A 21,519-nucleotide genomic window follows, 5' to 3' on the forward strand; every position below is an offset into this window, starting at 1 on the left:
CCTCAAAGGAGAGAGGGTCCCTTGAAGTTTATGGCTCTGATAAAGAGGAAAAGTTAGGTGTAGGCAAAGGGCCATCTGTAGTGTTGGACTTCCAAACTCCAAGAGTAGCCCAGGAGTGGCCTGAGAGTTCAGTCTCGAAAGTACTGAAGCTTAGACTTACTACAACAGAAATAGCCTCAAGGGCACCTGGGTTGAAGGGACTGAAGTTGAAGGAATCAGGAAGTAAAATGATAATGCATAATGCTTATATTTTTGAACATTTAAAAAATTTAAAGTTATATAATGCTCATAAATTTTTATATTTAAAATCTATTAAGAATTCAGTGAATTCTCATCACAAATAAATACTGAACACCCATTTGCTATTTTGTTCCTATATAGCAACTGCTATTACTGGCTAGTCTAATCAAAGAATTAAAATAAAAAAGATGCTACAGGTATTTTTAAAAGTCTAAAAATCTGAGTTATCTGGCTGAATTGGTCAATTTTTCTAGGAAAAGATAAGTTGCCAAAAATTACCCCAAGAGAAAGAAAAACTAAACAAACCAATTAATCACAATAAAAGAAACCAAGAAAGCGTGACCCCTTTTATAAATGACTGATGATGTCACATGAATTTTATAAATTATCAAAAAAGTTTTTTAAAAAACTATATATATATTTTTTTATTTTTTGGCTGTGCTGGGTCTTAGTTGAAGCACGTGGGCTTTCTAGTTGAGGCGTGCAAGCTCAGTAGTTGTGGCTCATGGGCTTAGTTGTCCTGCGGCATGTGGGATCTTAGTTCCCTGACCAGAGATTGAACCTGTGTCCCCTGCATTGTAAGGTGGATTCTTTACCACTGGATCACCAGGGAAGTCCCAAAAAACATATAGTTTTGATGCTACTAAAAACTGTTTCAGAGTTTAGAGAAAGAACGAAAGCTTCTAAGTTATTCTTATAGAGTTAGTGTATTATTGATCCTAAATCTAACAAAGAAGACAAAAATAAAACCACAAAAATTTCCTTTATGTCACTGCAAAATTCCTAAATAGACTATCAGCAAACAGAACTTAACAGTTCATTGAGATTATTCTCAAATATAGGAGAATCCATCTCTGGAATGCAAAGGTAGCTCAATATCAGTAGATATATTTGTAAATATACAATATTAACAGGGTGAAGGAGAAAAACTATACATTCATGTCAAGAAACCTTGAAAAATTATCGATAAAGTTCAATTTACATTCCTGATTCAAAATTACTTAGTAAACTAAGAGAGGGTTGACATTTCTAACATTACAAAGAAATAAGGATCTCAAATAAAAGGCTATACCACCATGCTTAACAGACTTTACATACTAGAAACATTTCCAAAGCAATTAAAACATAACGTGCATGTAAAGTATTATTTCTTTTATTCCATAATTATTCTAGGAGTATCAACCAACTAAATTAGGAAAGAGATTGGTAGATATGATTCCAAGCCAAGAGAATCACATGAAAAAAATTACTACAAATAAAAGGAATGCAGTCAGGTGGTGGGTTACAAAATTAATATATTTAATATATATAAACAATAACCAGAAAATGGTATTTTAAAAAACTCTAAAAGATAAATACCTAGGTACAAACAACTATGCTCAGAACCCATTCAAATCTAAATAAGTGTGTAACATTCATTCCAATAAGTAGGACATCCCATAAAGAAGAGTCAGTATTATAAAAGTGATGACATTCCACCAATTATTAATTCAATACAGTGCTACTTAAAAATCATCAAGAGAACCGGAGAAACTGAACAAAACAGTAGTCAAGTTCTTTCAGAAAAAGAAGCATGAGAAAAGCACCACCCCCCAAAAAATCTTCTGTGTAAGATGGTGTTTATAATGAATAGCAGAGAATGAAGAGGGAAGACTTCTGATGAAGAGGACTATGAGCATTTTAAAACACACTATGAAGCTTTAAAAATTAAAAGAGTTTGGTACTAGAAAAGACCGAGCAATGAAAGAGGGCTGCAGAAGTAGGCCTGCAAAAAAGGAACTTTGGTTTGTGACAGGGTTTCTCTTCCTCAGTGCTACTGATAACCAGTTTTGACAACCAAAGTTATCCCCAAACATTGCCAAATGTCCCCTAGAGGGCAAAACTGATGGTGGCTGAGAACCACTGGTTTATGATAATGGTGATATTTCAAAGTGGGGGTTGGGAGAACAAACATCACTACTAAATAAAATGTTAAATGGTACTGGAATAATTGGTAATTGGTCTGGAAAAACATATAGCTGGATCCACCTTTAATCCATGTACGATTTTTAAATTAATTTTTAATTATACAAGTAATAAAATATATATTTCATCCTAGTAAAATCCAAACATTACAGATCTCTACCAATCTCACTACTCACTACTGAGAGATAACCACTGTTGTAATATGAAATACATCCTTCCAGGAGGTTTGCTATGTATTACGACTAAAGAACTAAATAAACAAGCAAGCAATCATCTGTAGAAAATATCATATGATGGGGGGAAAAAAAGCTCTAGAAGAAAGCATGTGTGAATAATTTATAACCTAAAATATGAAAGAATCTTGTAAGCAGAAATAAAACCGTTAAGTCATAAAACATTAATGGATTAAAATTTGCAAACATTTTAAAGCTTTTATAAAACAGCAAAAATTAAGTTGAAAAGCAGATGAACAACTGGAAAAACTTATTTTTTAATACAGATAAGAGTTAATTTCTTATAGAGTTATAAATTGAGAAAACGAATAATAAAGGAACTGGCAGTTAAGAGAAAAAGAATTACAAATGCCAATAATCACATAAAGAAATCTAAATAAAAAATGAGACACCGTTTTTTTTACCTATCATGTTAAAGAAGCGTGATGATATCCCAAAGTTAGCGAGGGTGTGAAGGAAATGATCAGTTCAACAATTTTTGGAAGTTTTAAATGATCTACCTTTCCGGTAACAATCAACACATGTCCTTTGACCTTGGAATTCTATAGCAATTGACCCTAGCCATTTATCACATGTATATAATACTCATAAAAGCCTGATAACAATACAATGAAAATTTAATAGCAAAAGACTGCAAACAATGCAACTGTCCATTAAATGGATACCAGTTAAATAAAATACTGCATGTCCATACAAAGGCAACACCATATAGTCAATACAGCTCTCAAAGAGCTCCAAGATGCATTTTGTTGAGAAAGATGCAAACAATGTAAACAGCATGACCCACTCCAGTGTTAAAAAAAAGAATTAAGATAACCCTGGCTATTCAACTCTCTCTAACCCAACTCTGGAATCAGTAGTTTCAGTTATATTTCTGAATGAATCCCTCTCTATCTGAATTCTTGTAGGAACCCAAACGGTTCAATATCAAAGGGATTTATGTACATAAATAATAATAGGAACATACATGGGACTTCCTTGGTGGCGCAGTGGTTAAAACTCCATGCTCCCAATGCAGGGGACCTGGGTTCGATCCCTGGTCAGGGAACTAGATCCCACATGCATGTTGCAACTAAGAGTTCACACGCCACAATTAAGGAGTCCACGTGACGCAACTAAGGAGCTGGTGTGCTGCAACTAAGGAGCCGGCAAGCCCCAACTAAGGAGCCCGCTTGCCACAACTAAGACCCAGCACAACCAAACAAATAAATATTTTTTTAAAAAAGGAACATACGCGATATATATGCATGCATTTTTTCCCCTAGGAAAAAAATCACAACAAACTGTGTCAAGATGGCTTGCCTTTAAATGACGAGAAGGCTTTCATTTCTACTTCATGCCTTTCTGCATTATTCAAATTTCCTAATTTTATGCATTTTTGAATAATGTATATTTCTAAATCTTAAAAATTCCTTTTAAATTATTTTGTTAAAATGTCAACAAAACCTTGCATAGGTAGATTAATAGCTCATTTTTAGTTTTCTTTGTACCTTTATGTATGTACAACTCATAATCGGTCCTATTTTAAAGAAAGTAATAAACACTGTGAGAAGAGTTAAAAAAAAAAGAGAGGAAAATACAGAAAGAAAATCAAGTGGAATTCTCAGAAAATTAAGACCCCAGGATTTCTCACTAGAAGAAAAAAACTACATTTAGGAAATGAAAAGAAAGTTGATAATTAGATGTAAGATGAGTCTATTAAAAAACTGCATAAATATTTCCTATATGTTTATTTTTCACACCATACAATTACATATTACTCACCCAGCTTGGAAAATCAGACCAAGTTGGAACTCGCTGACAGAGGTCCCGAAGAATACGTATGATAATCACACAGGACTGCAGACCATTAGCTCTAGCCTTGAGAGCAACACAAAAACCAACTGAATTAATCTTAGAAATACTGAAAGTATCCCTTGATGAAAAAAAAGTTAAAATACCACTGTTCAATGGAAGCTCAGATAAAAATAAAACAAAAATAACCACGCTTAAAACTGGATTCAATGAGCTGCCATTTACAGCAATATTTTATGCCAGGGTTAGTATTTAAAAGCTGATATTTTAGGTCAAAGTAAACAGATTATACAAGAATAATTGTTCTTGATCCCCTGTGAACCTTGACCTGTGTTCATTTAAAACAGTAAACTTCAAAAAAAAGTCTGCCTACATTAGAAATAAAAGAAAAAGTAAAGAGCTAAAAAGTTTGTCTAGGGACTGAAAGATTAAGGAAATCTGTTTGGTTTCCTTTCTGTGCCTTTGCATAACTGCAAAGTCACTAAACCAAACAGCTGCTTCCTCACCTTTCATTCCCTACACTTATTAACTTAGAGAAAGAGGGGGGGAAATCTTAAAACTATACACAAAGCTTTAAACACATATTCCATTATTTAAAGCAAAGTTAATCTGCAGCCTTATGGAATATAATATATGTACACAAACTTGTGATGTTCCTAAACAAGTCAACTTTAAATATAGCCACTAAAAATAAAAATAAAAAAACCCAAACTACAAAACACCCCCAAAACCTGAGTTTATTGTCAAATTAATAGTAACTGCAATATGCAGATCTTCACACCCAGCTTTCTATGTTAACATTTTCTGATATTTAATTTAAAATAGTATTGCTTGGGCAATCTTTTGAAATGTTTAAACACAGTTAAACATGTTGTACTGAACTACTCTCTCATAAGGCTACAAGAAAAAAGTAAAATGATGTTCCGAACCTGGAACCACTTAGCGTGGCGTAGAGCAGCCAGAGCGTCAAGGCATTTTTGCCTGTCCAAGACGTCCGGTGGGTCTTTCACCATACCCGAGGTTACATCTAAAATGGATTGAATTGGCAAAATGCAGTGAGGAATGGGTGTTTGACCAGGTGAGCAAGACACTTCCTTAAAGTAGCATCAGTGTCACATGAGCCATTTGAGAGTCTGTCAACACTTTAAAGTACCCAGGGAGTTATTTTCAACAAATTCACATAATCTAATATGAAGATCAAGATGAGAATTAAACTCTTTATTTTAGAAATATAATAAATAATTTCTGCAAATATAAACCCTACCCACCAAAGTAAAATCAAAAGGAAGGATTACTGGACACAGCGCACCAGCACAAAGACGACAAGACAAAAGGGAACACAAAAATCCACCTTAATAAATGAGAATGTACAATAAACTACTGAGTTTGTTCAGTATTTTAAATGGTCATAGGTTATTCTGGGGCTAATATGTCAAAGAACTAACAATAAATATGGGATGATCAATGAAGTAATAATCATAGAAAAAAAATAAAGAGCCAAAAATAGGCATTTCTAAGAGTTCAATGACTTCTCTTCCACAAGAGAATTTTAGCTTTAAGAATTAAGGGAATATGAAATGCCCTTTAAAATTCAAAGTTCCCATGAAGTAATTCAAAGAATAATTGGAGAGAAACAATGAGTAAAGTAGAAAAGGGCAATAGGAACTAGCATGGTTAAATAGAATAAGTATAGAAATAGAACAGATGCAGTAAGCAGAATGGTTTGATGATATATCTGTAGAATCTTTTAAGTTGCAAGTCAGTTATAATAACTGATTTTAATCAGATTATTGTATTAAAACATAAATGAGCTATGTAAAACTTAAGAAAATCTGAACCTAAATCAGGACAAGAAGTTAACTTTTCATTCATAAAAGGCCAGCTTTACGTTCATCTAAAACATATCTGTAAACTGTGTATAAAAGTTGCTAATCAAATTTGCTAATCAAACTATTCATAGGTATAAGTCAATCTAATTCACAACTGTGGTGATTTTAAAATATTTTCTAAATATAGGAAAATTACATACCAGGCAAGTAAGCTACTGAAAACAGTCTTCTAGATAAAAAGCACCAAAATTATGGGACATTTAGGATATAATTTTATAAATCATTGAGGGCACCAAATGAATATGTGGGACAAAAGATGAAATATACGATAAAAGAAAACATGAAGATGATTTTACTTTAAGAGTACTAGCAACGCTGGGCAAATTATTTGTCTATTTTTATATGAGCATTCAGAAATCTTAAAAGATATCTGTCCTTATTTTGAGTAGATGACATATTAAAAAGCATATTTAAAAAGTAATAAAGAATTTCATCCCTTGTCTGGGCTTTTTATTCTTAGTTCCTACTCCTTACATAATCAGATGGCACAAATTTTCAGAATACATATTAGAAGGGAATTTTACAGATAATCAAAGAACACTGTGTGGCATTCTGAAAATGAACACTGAAAGAGGAATGTGGGTACTAAAAAGAAAAGTATCAAGTCAGAAATAGTAGTAATTTTTAAAAACTAATAAACAATCTCAAAACCTGAAAAACCAACTACTGAATCCAGAAATGTAATGAACATAAGAAATGGGCTATTCTGAGAGAAGGAAAAGGAACACAGGAAAGCACAGCTAATTAAAGAAGTAAAAAAAAGCAAGAAACAACAACAACAAAAAACCACTCCCCAAAGCAAGGTTACAGAACATGCTGAAGAACCCTTTCCATGTCCCTTATTTATTTACATTATCTGCTAAAGCTAAAATGCAAATAGGTGATAATGTGCAATCTCTTTCTAAAAGTTTCTGAATTTTTAATGTTAATTCATGTTTTAATTTCCTCCAATACGGAAGAAAAGTTTTCCTTTTGCACACAAGCATTCATAACTTTGGAAATTTAAATTAATGATATAATTTCAAAGATGCCAAGACACCTATTGCAATTTAAAAACAACTTAAGAGCTATAAGTAGGAAATTTCTGGCAAATTTAGAGTGTGGATTTTTGCACCCATTCTATATTTCAAGTGGATTAACCCCTTAGATATATTGTACTAAGATCATACTTTCTTCCTAATACCCAGTTAACAAAACAAAACCAGTTAATTTATTTAAAAGAAAGCAAATTCTTACCCTACAAAAGTGTGTTTCATAAATTTTAAGGGGTTAATCACCAGTTAGAAGACATGCTGTGTCCACACTATTTTATGATTAAAAGTTAATGGGAATATATTAATTTAAATTAACATGGTTATGTAAAATATGTAATCCACCCAACAATTTAAAAACTAGTGTGAACACTGCTCAATTCTAGGAGAGACAAAGACAAAACAAACAAAACAGCCACACAAAGGACAATAAATGCCAGACTCTGCATCCAAAATCCCTCCTTAATCAAATGGCAGGTGTGACACTGAGCTTTTGAAAACCTTGGTCAAAAATCCTTCCGATGTCTTGGCAGCAACCCCTGACAGGAATCAATTCCCTCTGCTAGAAGGCTTTGGACCGGGCCTGATAAGCTAAAGGTGGAAAAAAACACACATAATACTTGACTTGCTACAGAAGAGACGCTGTAGCAAGGGTTAGAGCATTTTGTACATTTCAAGCTTCAAGTCAATTAAATGTTTACTTAATGTTTAACTGTCAAACACAGTAACATAAAATAGATCTGTAATGTGTTTAACAGTTATTTGGGCAATTTAATCATCTTCTTTAAATAATTTTTGGTATCAAACAGGACCATTACGCATTAAGAGGCTACCACAACTATGCGCAAGTCGCCAGTCTCACGATTTACAAGTGCTCTTCCGGCAAAGCCTTCCTTACCCCTGTACTAACTCCCCAAAGCAAGCTATAGGCTTTAAATGATTTTAAGACACAGAGCATTCAGAGCTGCAGTGAGAGAGAATACATACCGTTATTCTGCAGCAATCTTCATAATGAAGCTAAAGACATGATTTACTGCAGTTATCTGCAGCAAAGAACACTATCAATGTTTCTACACTTTTTGCACATCCAACTTTTCAGCTCAGTGTCTTGAAGTAAAATCTTTCAATTTTGGACTGACCACTTCTCTCACCATAATATTTATGAAATTCAGAACAATAACTCAAGTCTGGGTCAGACAAAAGTATAATTTTGTTTCCTTTAGAAGGGATAGATTATTAAAGACTACTACAAATATGATACTATTAACTTTAGACTTTTGCAACAAAATAAAATTACTTGATACTGCACCAATTTAAGCAAGCCTAAATATGACTGGACAAGATGTGCTCTGAAATAAAGTTAAATGGTTATATGAGTATAATTTCATATGAAATACAGCAACTATTATTTATAACATAATCTCGAAGATTTCTTTTTCAAATCCTAAGAGTCATATGCTGCATATGAATTGACCAGATTGACTCAGACACTGTTTTTCCAGCAATATCCACAGCCAGACCTTGAGTGGGAAAACTCATGCTCATATAAAAGATCCTCTACACAAACCCATTTTTAAGATGCAAAGCTTACACAACATACAAGTCCTGATATATCGTGTATATATAATGTATGCAAAGTTAGACATGTCTCCCAATGATCGCATTTTTAGTAAAAATTATCTTTTCCTGGGTTGTGGAAAGCCCAGGGCCTTAAAAAAAATTGCTTTGCTGTAAGAAAACAAATTTAAAGGGACAGTAATTGAGAGCCTACTTATGCTATTAGACAAATTAAGTATTCTCTTCTCCTCTATCTGTATCACAAAGAAATATTAGTGTAGACTATAACTCCATATCAACAAATTAAGATGTACAAAAACAACATGAAAGGAAACAAAGTAAATTTTATCTGACCCATAAAACAACAGAACCAACATACGGCAGACACTGACCATGCTTTTTGGCTTAAAAGCTTTTGAAGCTTTGAAAATGTTACACAATAGTCCCTAAAGCAACATTGCTGGCACCAGCAGGATTTCATATTCTACAATTGTAAAGTAAGTTTAAAAACCCTGAATTGTGCTGTAACTCACTAGCTATGCCAACACCATTTAGTTTTCAATATCTCTAGTATAATAGTGGGGTCAGATGCCCAAATCTACGTGCATTAGGATGCTCTGCATTTATGAAAACGCTTCAAACCAAAGAGCAACCTCAGAGAACCAGAAATATTTACCTCAGGACAAGCCAAATCCATGATTACATACATAACAATGCCTCTTAAACTGTGTTATGAATATTTAACCAATTTTATTTATGGAACTCTCTTGTCTTTTTTTAAGACAAGAACAAGAACTTAACAGAAGTTAAATTTGTGGCCCCTCACTAGCAACATTTCTTTAATTTGTTCATGGGTCAACTATGCTGGTAAGAATAATTTTGAACTTTTTTTTTTTTTCCAGAAATCTGAGGTTAGCAAGAAAAGAAAAAAAAATCAAAAAAATCAATAATACCATGAGTGTTTTATATAAAAGTACATTGCTAAAAAGACATTAATAAAAGATCTGGGAAATGATCTTAAGCAAAACTGGTTGCTATATACGTCAAATCTATCAAATTCATATGTAATGCCAGCATGTTGCCTTCTAGGGCTTAATGCCATCTTAAAGAGTAGGTAAATGGGAAAAAAAAAGTTAATAGAAAGTAGAATGTTTAATGGCTTTCCAACCTCCTTCCCTCATGTTCTCTTCTCGAATAATTGGAGACGTCAGGGTGATAGTGACTTGCATTTTGGGTTCCACACATGAGTTCAAAATTATTGCCGCTTCAGAAATTGCACATTTTATGTCATACTTCTCAGGACTTATAACCTAGGTAATGAAGAGTACAGGAAATTAGATGGACCTTTTAACATTATCAAACAAAGCAGTTTCACTATGTCTCTTTCATTTTCTCACTACCTTAACCATTTTATAAGGACTAGATCATATATTACTCCCCCAAGAAGCCTTGTAATACATGCAAATATTATAAATCTCTTGCTCCTCTTTCCTTTTAGAATTTTGTTGAACTAATATTTACCATTACTTGTATCATATGAGTTATTTGTATGTGTGTATGTCTCTCTTAGATGATGAGTTCTTGGATAAAAGAAACACTGCCCTATTTATTACCATACCTTCCTAGTAGCATCTTGGGTAGTTAAGTACTTGCAGAATATGAATGAGACTAAAATAGATATCTGAAACTAACAGGAGCCATAATTCAAACATTCCCAGTGTACCTTGTCTGTGAACTCAACAGATCTACATTTTATCAGGGAGCAGAAAGTCCTGATCAACAGAAGAAAAACCAGGATTCACTGCAATTCAGTACACATGAAATAAGTCTCAGTATATATGAACAAATGAAGACTCCACAGAAATTACACGGATTGTTTACAGCACAGTATCTAGGTTCAAATCCTAGCTCTGCTACTTTACTAATGATATGAAGATGGGCAAATTATTTAACTCCCCTTTACCTGTTTTTATAAAATAGGGACAGTAATTTTATCTAACCTATAGGATTGTTGGAAGAATAAATGAATTAACTATATAAAGCACTTAAAACAGTGCCTGGTACATAGTAATAATTATATAAACATTAACTATGACAATGATGATGATGATAATAAATTCTATTTCTCTTGCTTATCCACTTGTACAGTAAGTACATAGAATGATTTGGAAAGAGTATGCTGCTTTTAGTGTAATTGTTAATTACTTAGTTAGGATATAGTATTTTCTGCTTTGTAGTTTTTTGGGGCTGTGTTGGGTCTTCATTGCTGCGCGCAGGCTTTCTCTAGTTGCGGCGAGTGGGGGCTATTCTTCCTTGTGGTGTGAGGGCTTCTCACTGCTGTGGCTTCTCTTGCTGCAGAGCACAGGCTCCAGGCGCGTGGGCTTCAGTAGTTGCAACATGCGGGCTCAGAAGTCGTGGCTTGTGGACTCTAGAGCGCAGGCTGAGTAGTTGTGGCGCACGGGCTTAGTTGCTCTGCAGCATATGGGATCTTCCCAGACCAGGGCTCGAACCCATGTCCCCTGCACTGGCAGGTGGATTCTTAACCACTGCACCACCAGGGAAGCCCCCCTGCTTTGTAGATTTACTAAACACCACAATTTAGGATCAAGATGTTTCTCGCAAATTATATAATTTTTTCGAAGTCCTCAAACCTCTTCTGAGTCTCCTCCCCTTCATTGCTCTAGCAGCGTCAACAAAGGGTAACAAGTAGACACACAATGACAATTCTCTTGGCTCCTAATACTTAAAAAGACTAATCTACAGTAAGAAACTTCACATCTGGAACAATGGTAATATAAAGCAAACAACAGTAAGTGCCACAGTCGTCAGAGCTCAAGTTTTTTTTTTTTTTTGCCGTACGCGGGCCGCTCACTGTTGTGGCCTCTCCCGTTGCGGAGCACAGGCTCTGGACGCGCAGGCTCAGCGGCCATGGCTCACGGGCCCAGCCCCTCCACGGCCTGTGGGATCTTCCCGGACCGGGGCACGAACCTGTGTCCCCTGCATCGGCAGGCGGACTCTCAACCACTGTGCCACCAGGGAAGCCCAGAGCTCAAGTTTAATAGCATGCTTCACTATCCCTTTTGGTATCGGTTGCTCTGCTGTGGTCAGGTACTATTTATTCTGACATTACTGTGGAATACATATTACCAATGAAATGTCAATTCTTGGATTTCAAATATCTAAATAAGTTTTATACATTAAGTTATTCAAGAAATCTTTATTTTAAATCCCAGTCTGTGATTCTGACAAGATACTATATAAAAATTTTAAAAATTCAAACTTAAAAAAGTTTTTTTTGTAGGACCAAAAGGGGATATTCTACTAATTGTGCATTGCCACAATTTGCTGAAGAGAGACAGTGAGAGCTAAGACCTACGACTATAACACGTAGAAAACTGAAAGTAATCATAATAAAACTGGGGAAATTCAAATCAGAAAGAGTCTCTATTTTAGTTACTATACTTTATTAAAAACATATATTCAACTAAATAGGCAAGAAGTTCATGAATTCTAAAAATTTAAGCTTGCTTTACATACATGGGCTTTGTTTAAAAAACAAAACAAAAAACCCCCATTTTTTCCCTAAAGTCTCATCTCTTAATGATTCAACTCTTGGAAAAAAGAACAGGAAGAGGACATGTGCTGCAATTTTATATTTTAAAATAAATTAGCAAGATGGCTTCATGCCAAAGAGGAGCACTATAAAACCTAAAAAGACAAAGTAGAAAACAGTTCTACCAATTTGTACAATCAGGAAAAAATTCAATTCGGAAAGTCAAACCAAAACTTTAAAGGCAGGCTTAAGATTAAGCTGAAGCACAGTTAGTCCTGCCAAAAACTTTTGAACCAGACAAGGGGTAAAAATGAACATTTCCATAATACTTACAGCAAGCTGCTTGGGTAGGTTTTCTGCAATACGGCTTAATAATGTCTTTGAAGGTTTCTCTGAGCACAGCAAAACAAGGTTGACATTTCTATCTCCTCGGAGAAGTAATCCTTTTGCCAATACTCCCACTCGCAAAACTCCTTTTAAAGCTCTGCAGTGAAATCAAGTTATATTATGACATTTCCCTTCTCAACCAGAACCACGATAATCTCTCAACACACAATAGTAAGTGAAATAACTTTTACACCGTTAAAATTCTCAATCAACTACAGTATAAAAACATTCAATATTTTTAGAAGTGTCCTTCACTTAGATAAGAAATATGGATAAATTAATAAATCAAGAGATAAGTTCTCACAAGGACAACTGCAACGCGAAGGCCATAACACTTTTCTGCGTCTCACTTTACAAATTAGAACAAAAGTCATGTTCAATATATACAAAGATATTTCCAAATGGTTAAGGGGAAAATGAAAAGTTATAGATCATAATGCAAACTTGATATGAAAGATGTTGCTAAAGCTTGAGCTTATTCACTTATGGGTCAATGTGTTAAGGAAAATTAAGCTGCTAAAACAAAGAGTAAACAGATGCAACAGATAAATAAAAACTGAAGAGCTGCTAAATGCAATTGAAAACTATAAAGGCTGCTTTGAAAACAGACTTGAAATAGTTTTATATAAATTTAAATAAAATGAGTAAAATTACAAGGTTGGAGACTGTATGAAATTCTGTTATTTTTCATTTCAGCAAAAAACAGCTGAATACATTAAATATCTAACACAAGCATAACACATGTAGACTGACAACAGAGAATTTTCAGTCCTTGTAACTTTTATTTCAAGTATAAGAAGTCCACATAAGGGAAACCAAAATTAAACAAAAGTAAAAAACTCTGAAAACACACCTGTCTTTACCTCCCTCTTTCTTATCATCTCCCTCTTTGCTCTTGCTCTTCTCATGCTCAGACAAGCTGTCTGAAACAAGTTTTAAAGCACGTTCAGTGATAGAAACAATTTTCTGAACTGCCTGTAATTCCTCTTCAGTTGGATAAATGGTTGCATGTTTTGTCATTACATATCGATCATCAGATGAGTCAGGACGACGTAAGGGCTGGAGAAGACAAAAAAGATAACTTCATTAAAAAAAAATGCTTCCCAAGCAAAAGTAAATTATTATTTTTCAACTATACATATGTTTGTGACACCTTTTCAATAAAAAAGTCAATTATGCAAAATGTCCATTTAAAGCCATCTTTTCCCTTCTTTCCATCTCAGTAAAAACAAACATGTAAACTATGGAAAGTTACACTATCAAGAATGAGTATGCATCTATGTATATATATGCATGCTTTGCCTCAAAACAAGTAAAATTATAATACACACCATCTAAGGTTATAAAAATACTTTCTACTCAACTTTAACAACCAGCGATTCTGAAATGTTTTGCTTTTAATAAAACAAGTTTCACAAATACTTATTCTATGGAAAGACAAATGAGAAAGAATAGTTTAAGAGCAGGAATTTGTTGCTGTTTCCTTCTAAGTGCCCTCTAGAAAACAGAACAAAGAATAAAATCATCTTGTTTTCTGCAGTCTGAACTTATATGAAATATTCCTCATAACCCCCCAGGTATGTCTTCTTTTTTTTTGCAGTACGTGGGCCTCTCACTGTTGTGGCCTCTCCCATTGCGGAGCACAGGCTCCGGACACGCAGGCTCAGCGGCCGTGGCTCATGGGCCCAGCCGCTCCGCGGCATGTGGGATCTTCCTGGACCGGGGCACGAACCCGTGTCCCCTGCATCGGCAGGCGGACTCTCAACCACTGCACCACCAAGGAAGCCCAGTATGTCTTCTTTTATCTAGCTTCCACAGAACACAAACTCTCAAGATGCAGCTCTTGCCTACAGTTCTCCTAATACATCCACTGTGTGCTCATCTTGGACCATTTACTTACCCCTTGTCCTGCACTTAATTTAGAAGTAGTGGTAGGTTTTTTTTCATAATTTGAAAAAGGAAAAAAGACTCTAAACCACTGGTAATGGGAAGATAAGAATAATTCTGAAAGCAAAGCAACTGCCTTCAAAATTAGTTGTTCTTGACAATCTAAAGAACAAAGGCAAGAAAATCTCTTATGTGAAAGAAGAGTTGGCAAAAAAGCTCTGCTCCCTTAACTCATAGTGAAAGTAAGAAAGATGCATGGAAATTCTATGAAGTCCTCATAAATAAGGACACAAGTTGAGAACCTGTAATAAAAGGAGGGAAAATTCTAAATCAGATGAAAAACTTATATTGGGACTTGGATATTATTAGGTCTAAAAATTAGCTCCCCAAACTGTTATCTTCCAATGCTGAGCCAGTCTTACACTTTCACCCCCTATGTAAACAAAGTGGACACTCACTGCAGGCCCCTGTGGCTGAGGAGGCATGCCTGGTCGGACTCCCAGGAGGCCTAGTGGGCCTGGGGGACCATGAGGATAGCCTCCGTCAGGCATTCGGCGGCGATCATCCCAATGATGCTGTTCTTCCTCCATTCTTCTCCAGTACATGTCCTCTTCATAACGTCTGAAACATAGAGAATGATACTGTAAGTCTATAAGAAAAATACAACCCAAGAATTTAAATCAATAATGATATAAAAAGCAATTTAAAAAATAGCCCAAATCAGTCTAGCTTACATCTCTTTTCTCCTACTGTATCTGATTACCTTTATTTGCTTTAGCAGTAAATGGAAGTGAATCCCAGTGAAAAGAGAATAAGTAAACAAAGATAAAAGCAAAACAAAATTTCACAGCCTGAAGACAGGGTTGAAAGAACAAGCACCAGAAACCTCAGAGTTCCTTCTAACCTCTCCCTCTTTACAGGAGACTGTAAACTTAAATGCCTACCTAATGTGACCAGACCAACAATGTGTGTGAGTGAAAGACTCAAAGCATACATTCAGAAATTTTCTTCATGTCTCCAAAGAAATGTGCTCTCTCCTAATTTTTCTAAGAGAGAACTTCTGAAGACTACCTTTAATTTCCTCAACTGATACAGGCAGAGAGACAAAGACACTTCTCTACAATGAGGAAAAACAACTGAGATAAATGGCAACTCACACCGTGTTTCACTTTTGGGGACATGTTAAGGGTGACAGGAACTATGGTAAAGAAGAAAGCACATGCTCTGAGCCACAGCACAGCTATTAATTATTGCCATAAGGGAATACAGATGGTAATACATGGTAAGTGTTGGTTCATGTTGGTATCCAAAAAATACCATGTGTACCAAATGAAACACCCACGGACTGAACTTGGACTGTGGGCAGCTAGTGTGTAGCCTGTGTGTAGCCTCTGTTTTAATAGTCAACATTTTCAGAATCTAATTTCTTTTTTACCATGTCACTCTCTCCTTCTCAGTTCTATCTTCGCTTTCAGCTTCAAACTAGGATACCAATAACTCCCAAGGTAGTCCTGTCTTTATAGCAAAGTTTTGTAACAACTAACTTTTTACCAGACAAATTTGTTTAACACAAAACATAAGAAAGAAGTATGTTTCTCAAGTAGCACTGCAGAAACCACCAATTTCTTCAGTCGGGAATAAGCAGTGCTTTTTAGGTCATCCCACTAAGGACAGGAAGAACCATACTTCTATGTTATTTAGGTCTTGAGCTTGAAGGCTCTGGAAAACCATGTTCATTCCAGTACTGAATACTTTGTTATTACTAAAGCTGTTTATGTTAAATAAGGGCAGGGACCTTTATCCATTGTTTACCAATTCATACTTGGTGTCTAACACACTACGTGCTACTTCCTGGCAAACTGTAAGTGCTTAATAAATATTGATATAACAATAAAAGAGGAAGTAACTGTGTAATCTAGGTATAGAGAAAAATTTCCAGTGCATTACAAAGGCAGAAACTTCATAAAGAATAAGAAAAATAGATTTAGATACCTAAATAAAAATCGACACATACATAACAACAAAGATTATCTAAAGGTAACATGTTAATAATGTGTTAATAGCTATAAGAAGTATCTGTACAAATCAACAACAGGTAAGTTAAACAAATAAACAGGCAATTCACCACAGAAGAAATGTAAGTGGTTAAGCATGAAATAAAAATTTAATTTGCCTGCAATACAAACAATTAAAGTTGAAACAAAACTGTCTTTCATGTTTCACTCTCTCATTGGCAGAAATTTTAATAAGTTATAGAAGCAGTTCTCAAAGTGTGGTCCAGGGACCCTAGGTGGTTCCTGAGACACCTTCAGGGGGATCCATGACATCAAAATTACTTTCATAATAATAACAAGACATTTGCCTTCTCCATTCTCATTCTCTTATGAGTGTACACTGGAGTTATCCAGAGGCAAAATGTGTTATCACAACCTGTTGAGCAGAGAAGTAGATAGAAAAATCAGGCTACCTTAAGCTAGACATTAAAGAGATTTGAAAAAATATAAAACAATGTCATTCTCATTAATCTGGGGGAGAAATATAGTTATTTTATAGTTAGCATATTATATTTATCCACATTAATAAATATGGTTGATCTAATACTATAATTATCAATATTTAACTACATTTTAACAAACAAAGTCATTTAAAAATTAATTCATAAATATTTAAACTTCTCAGTTTTCATTTCTAATACAGTAAATGTTGACAGCTATAACCCATATACACAAAAGCTCTTTGGAGTTTTGTAATTATTGAGTATAAAAGGTCCTGAGACCAAAAAGTTTGAGAACCAGTTAAACTATCCAGTACAGGCAAAACGTATGGGTATCTGCCAGTCAAACATTTTCGTTTCTGAGACTTTATTATTAGCAACTAATCATGATTTATGCAATAATATAGCCTCAAGGATGGTCAATGTAATAATTATAATAGGGAAATACTGTAAAAAACCTAAATATCTAACAATATGTAATTGGTTATAAGGAAAATTTTACATCTGCACAAGAGAATACTATGTAGCCATGGAAAATAAGATAAAATAATTCTAGCTTACTTTTTAAAAGAGTTGGTATGTAAATGAAAAAAGTAGGTTATAAAATACACATATATTACACTTGTTTATATTTATCTTAATTATATTTTAAAACTTGTACACAAATCCTCATAGCAGTAGTATTCATGATAGCCCAACAGTGGAGATGACACAAATGTCCATCAACTGATGAATAAACAAAATATGATACATACACATAATGGAATATTATTCACCTATAAAAAAGAAGTGCTGATATATGCTATAACGTGCATGAACCTTGAAAACGTTATGCTAAGTGAAAGTAGCCAGACACAAAAGACAACATATTTTGTGATTCCATTTATATGAAATCTCCAGAATAGGTGAATCTATTGAGACAAAGTTTATTAGTGGTTGCCTAGGGGGTAGAGGGAGGAGTTGTGGGGGGGAATAAGGATTGACTGCTAATGGGTTTGTGGTTTCTCTTGCAGGTCATGAAAATGTTCTAAAATTGATTGTGGTAATGACTGCACAACTCTGCGAATATAATAAAAACCAGTTAATTGTTACCATTTAAAGATATGCCAATTACGTCAGTAAAACGAAACATTTACATATCTCTTGAACATGTTTCTCATTTCTCCTTCCCTGGAGCCTCTGAAGTTTTTATAATAGATGTTTCCTGAGATACAAAAACAAAAACACCCCAAAACCCACACATTATTAATGTCTAGAAGCTACTAAATCTGATATTCTGGATATTTTCATCATGTAACCAAATGTTCTATTTTGCTTGTTTTAAACTGAGGCACTTATTTATAGTATTAAACTATTTATGTATTTAAATATATATAAGATACCATTTCCAACTTAATTCCTAATACCAAGGACACAGTTAAATATTAGAATAGCCAATAACTTAGTTTTAATGCATTTCTCTCCTAGACCTAAGATCTTCCTGAGAAGTGAAAACTAAAAGTATATTAAATAGGGACATCCCTGGTGGTCCAGTAGTAAAGAATCCACCTTACAATGCAGGGTACGCAGGTTCGATCCTTGGTCAGAGAACTAAGATCCCACATGCTGCAGGGCAATTAAGCCTGCACACCACAACTATTGAGCTCACGCGCCTCAACTACTGAGCTCGCGTGCCTCAACTAGAGAGCCTGCGTGCCGCAAACTACAGAGCCCACACATGCTCTGGAACCTGCGTGCCACAACTACAGAGCCCGTGTGCCCTGGAGCCTGTGTGTCACAACTAGAGAAGAGAAAACCCACATGCCACAACTAGAGAGAAGCCTGTGCGCCACAACGAAGATCCCACGTGCCACAACGAAGATCCTGCACGCCTCAATGAAGATCCCGTGTGCCACAACTAAGACCTGACAAAGCCAAAAATAAATAAATAAATAAAATAATAAATAAATCTAAACAAAAGTATATTAAATAAATCTGGATTGCTCTGAATGGATGTCACATACTCAGAATAGCTACGTTTTTTAGAAAGGCTAAACCACTTATCGTGCTATTAAAGATACTAACCTCATTTCCATTCTCCAGCGTTCCTCTTCTTCTCTTCTTCGCCAATACTCCTCTTTCTGCATTTGCTTCCTCATTTTCTCTTCTTGAATCTTTCTTGCTCGAATACTGGGTTTTACTTCTACTTGCAGATCTGGATTTACTTTTTTCTGTTAATACAGACAAGATATTTGAAAAACCAGCAACCCCTCCAACAACCTACTACACGTATCTTTAAATCATACAATCCCACATATTCTTTCATCGTAGGGGCTTTTATTTGCAAATTTCCTATTTTAAGAGTAAATGCAGTAAAATAAGTTGAATCAGAGGAAAAATTCAGAATACATTCATAAACATTCTTCTTTCCTTCCCACTCCCAAAATTCTTAGTTGTTAAAGTTTAAAGTTATACATTTAGTATGTAAAACGTACATAACTTAGTGCTAACCAATAAAAGAAATCCTTAGAAGACTGATAGATATTAATTTTCCTTTGTTTGTAAGTAAATGATTCTAGATACCTGAGTGTGGGGTCAAAAAGTTTCTTTTCATATAAATGTATTGCCCTTTAACAGACTATTATTTTAACTTTCACTTCTGTGTTTAGAAAACATGAATCTAGTGCATTAGTCCAACCTAATTAAAAACTTTGAATACACTATTTAGATTTAACTTATCACTTGAAGTGTTTTCAATGAAGAATTCCTCATCTCATAATTCATTTTAGTGGGGATTCTGCCAAGATAAAGGAAAAGAATGGAGACCTGACACTTCTTTCAAACACTTCCTGTGATGCAATTGTCTTTACATGATTACTTGATCCAAATAATGTTATAGCTTTATTTTGCCACTACAAGTAATGAAATATGATATCATTTTTTCCTAAGTATAACAAACTAGTCAATAAAGACTAAACATCTGACTCTATGTGAGACATTACATGCCAGTTCTGGAGTGGGAGTTCATGGACTTAGTTATATTTAGAGGCCTTGTTTTTGAATCTAGAATGTTCCAAGACATATAAAAAGGGAAAACAGCTGAAATTTTACTCACTTTATATTGAAGTCTGTGTCTTCGCCCTTTTAAGTGCATCTCCTTAGCATTGGGATCATTAAAGCTGCACTCGCACAATTTGCAATGGAATCGAATTACTTTTCCTTCATCATTTCGTACCTTGATGTGGGAAAAAAAAAAATTCAAGAATCACAACAGGAATGTTACAGTTGAAGTTTTCAATTATAAACCCTCATGGGTTGTAAATAACTTTTAGAATTTGAAGTGAGAAGAAAACAGGGCTATGTCTATACTTTTTAAAAAGGATAATCTACAGAAATGAACTAAAGGTTAGAATTTTTAACTGTAGCATGCAAGACGTGTTAGCAAGTATTTGGCTCTTGTAATTAACTTTTAATACTTGTGTCTATATATAAACATTTAGATTTAAATGCAATTAGATACCTTAAATTCTATAATAAATATTTACTCAATACTTGCTACTGGCCAGGTACTGTTCTTGGAAATGGAGATAAAGATGATGAAAGGCATTATTCACATTTATTTCTATAAAGCCCAAGACTTTATACATGTAACTTTATAGAAAACCAGTATCAATTTTTTTCTAACTGCACAACCAGTTAGGAAGACAAGTAGGCTAGAATGTTATTAAAAAGTCTACAGTGAATTCTAAGTTCAAACGGTGCAAGTTTTAAAAATTGGTTCTGAACTCAATTCTCTGAAGTTTAAGATTATTTTACCCAACATCACTGGCAATTAAGGTGTTCTGGCTGTACATTTTTTTTTTTTTTTAGACAACCAAGTCTTACTCTTTTAAGAGCTATAACTTTAATTAGTTAATTTATTTTTAAAGAAGTTTATTAACCTTTAAATGTCCTTTTTTTTGGCTGCGCTATGCACGGCATTGTGGAATCTTAGTTCCCCAACCAGGGATCAAACCCATGCCTCCAGCAGTGGAAGCATGAAGCCTCCATCACTGGACCACCAGGGAATTCCCAAGAGGTATAACTTTAAATTAAAATTGTATATGAACTACTTTCAAACTGCATAGCCCAATTTTCCACCCTGTAAACAAAGAACTCAATATGTAATTTTTCTTGATGCGGAAAAGGATGAAGGAACAAATAAATACTTGCTAAAAATCTACTGTAGGCTAGGCACTGTGCTAGGTACTTTACTTCATCTAAGCTTCGTAACTTTGCTAGGAGATAACCAAATTTTATAGATGTAGACACTGAAGCTCAGAGAACTTGTTCTCTACAATTGTTCTACAATACAGCAAAAGTAAAGAGTAGGGCTACACCACTGTATGTTAGTCTTTCTGCTAACAGCAAATATTTATCAAGCCCCTCTGACGTTCCCTCATCCTCCATTTATTGAGTTACTTAGTCTGTAAAACAGGAATAGTTTTCTAATCAGCTTGGGAAATCAAAT

General features: G+C 34.5%; 1 protein-coding gene across 3 annotated transcripts in view; it reads right to left on the bottom strand.

Annotated features, from left to right (window-relative positions):
• ZFR (zinc finger RNA binding protein) overlaps positions 1 to 21,519 on the bottom strand; it is a 75,363-nt gene that overhangs the window by 18,578 nt on the left and 35,266 nt on the right. For 2 of the 3 annotated variants that reach the window (XM_030843649.2, XM_070045131.1), the window contains 8 exons: positions 20,125 to 20,244; positions 19,095 to 19,240; positions 14,995 to 15,157; positions 13,503 to 13,708; positions 12,596 to 12,746; positions 9,878 to 10,019; positions 5,162 to 5,259; positions 4,203 to 4,298 (listed from right to left, as the gene is read on the bottom strand). In XM_030843649.2, the coding sequence (XP_030699509.1) occupies positions 4,203 to 4,298; positions 5,162 to 5,259; positions 9,878 to 10,019; positions 12,596 to 12,746; positions 13,503 to 13,708; positions 14,995 to 15,157; positions 19,095 to 19,240; positions 20,125 to 20,244 (1,122 nt within the window). The remainder of the gene's footprint in view (positions 1 to 4,202; positions 4,299 to 5,161; positions 5,260 to 9,877; positions 10,020 to 12,595; positions 12,747 to 13,502; positions 13,709 to 14,994; positions 15,158 to 19,094; positions 19,241 to 20,124; positions 20,245 to 21,519) is intronic. The other variant, XR_011377314.1, reaches the window with a different exon arrangement.

The sequence above is a fragment of the Globicephala melas genome, chromosome 3 (genome assembly GCF_963455315.2).
Source record: "Globicephala melas chromosome 3, mGloMel1.2, whole genome shotgun sequence".
Taxonomy (NCBI): Eukaryota; Metazoa; Chordata; class Mammalia; order Artiodactyla; family Delphinidae; genus Globicephala; species Globicephala melas.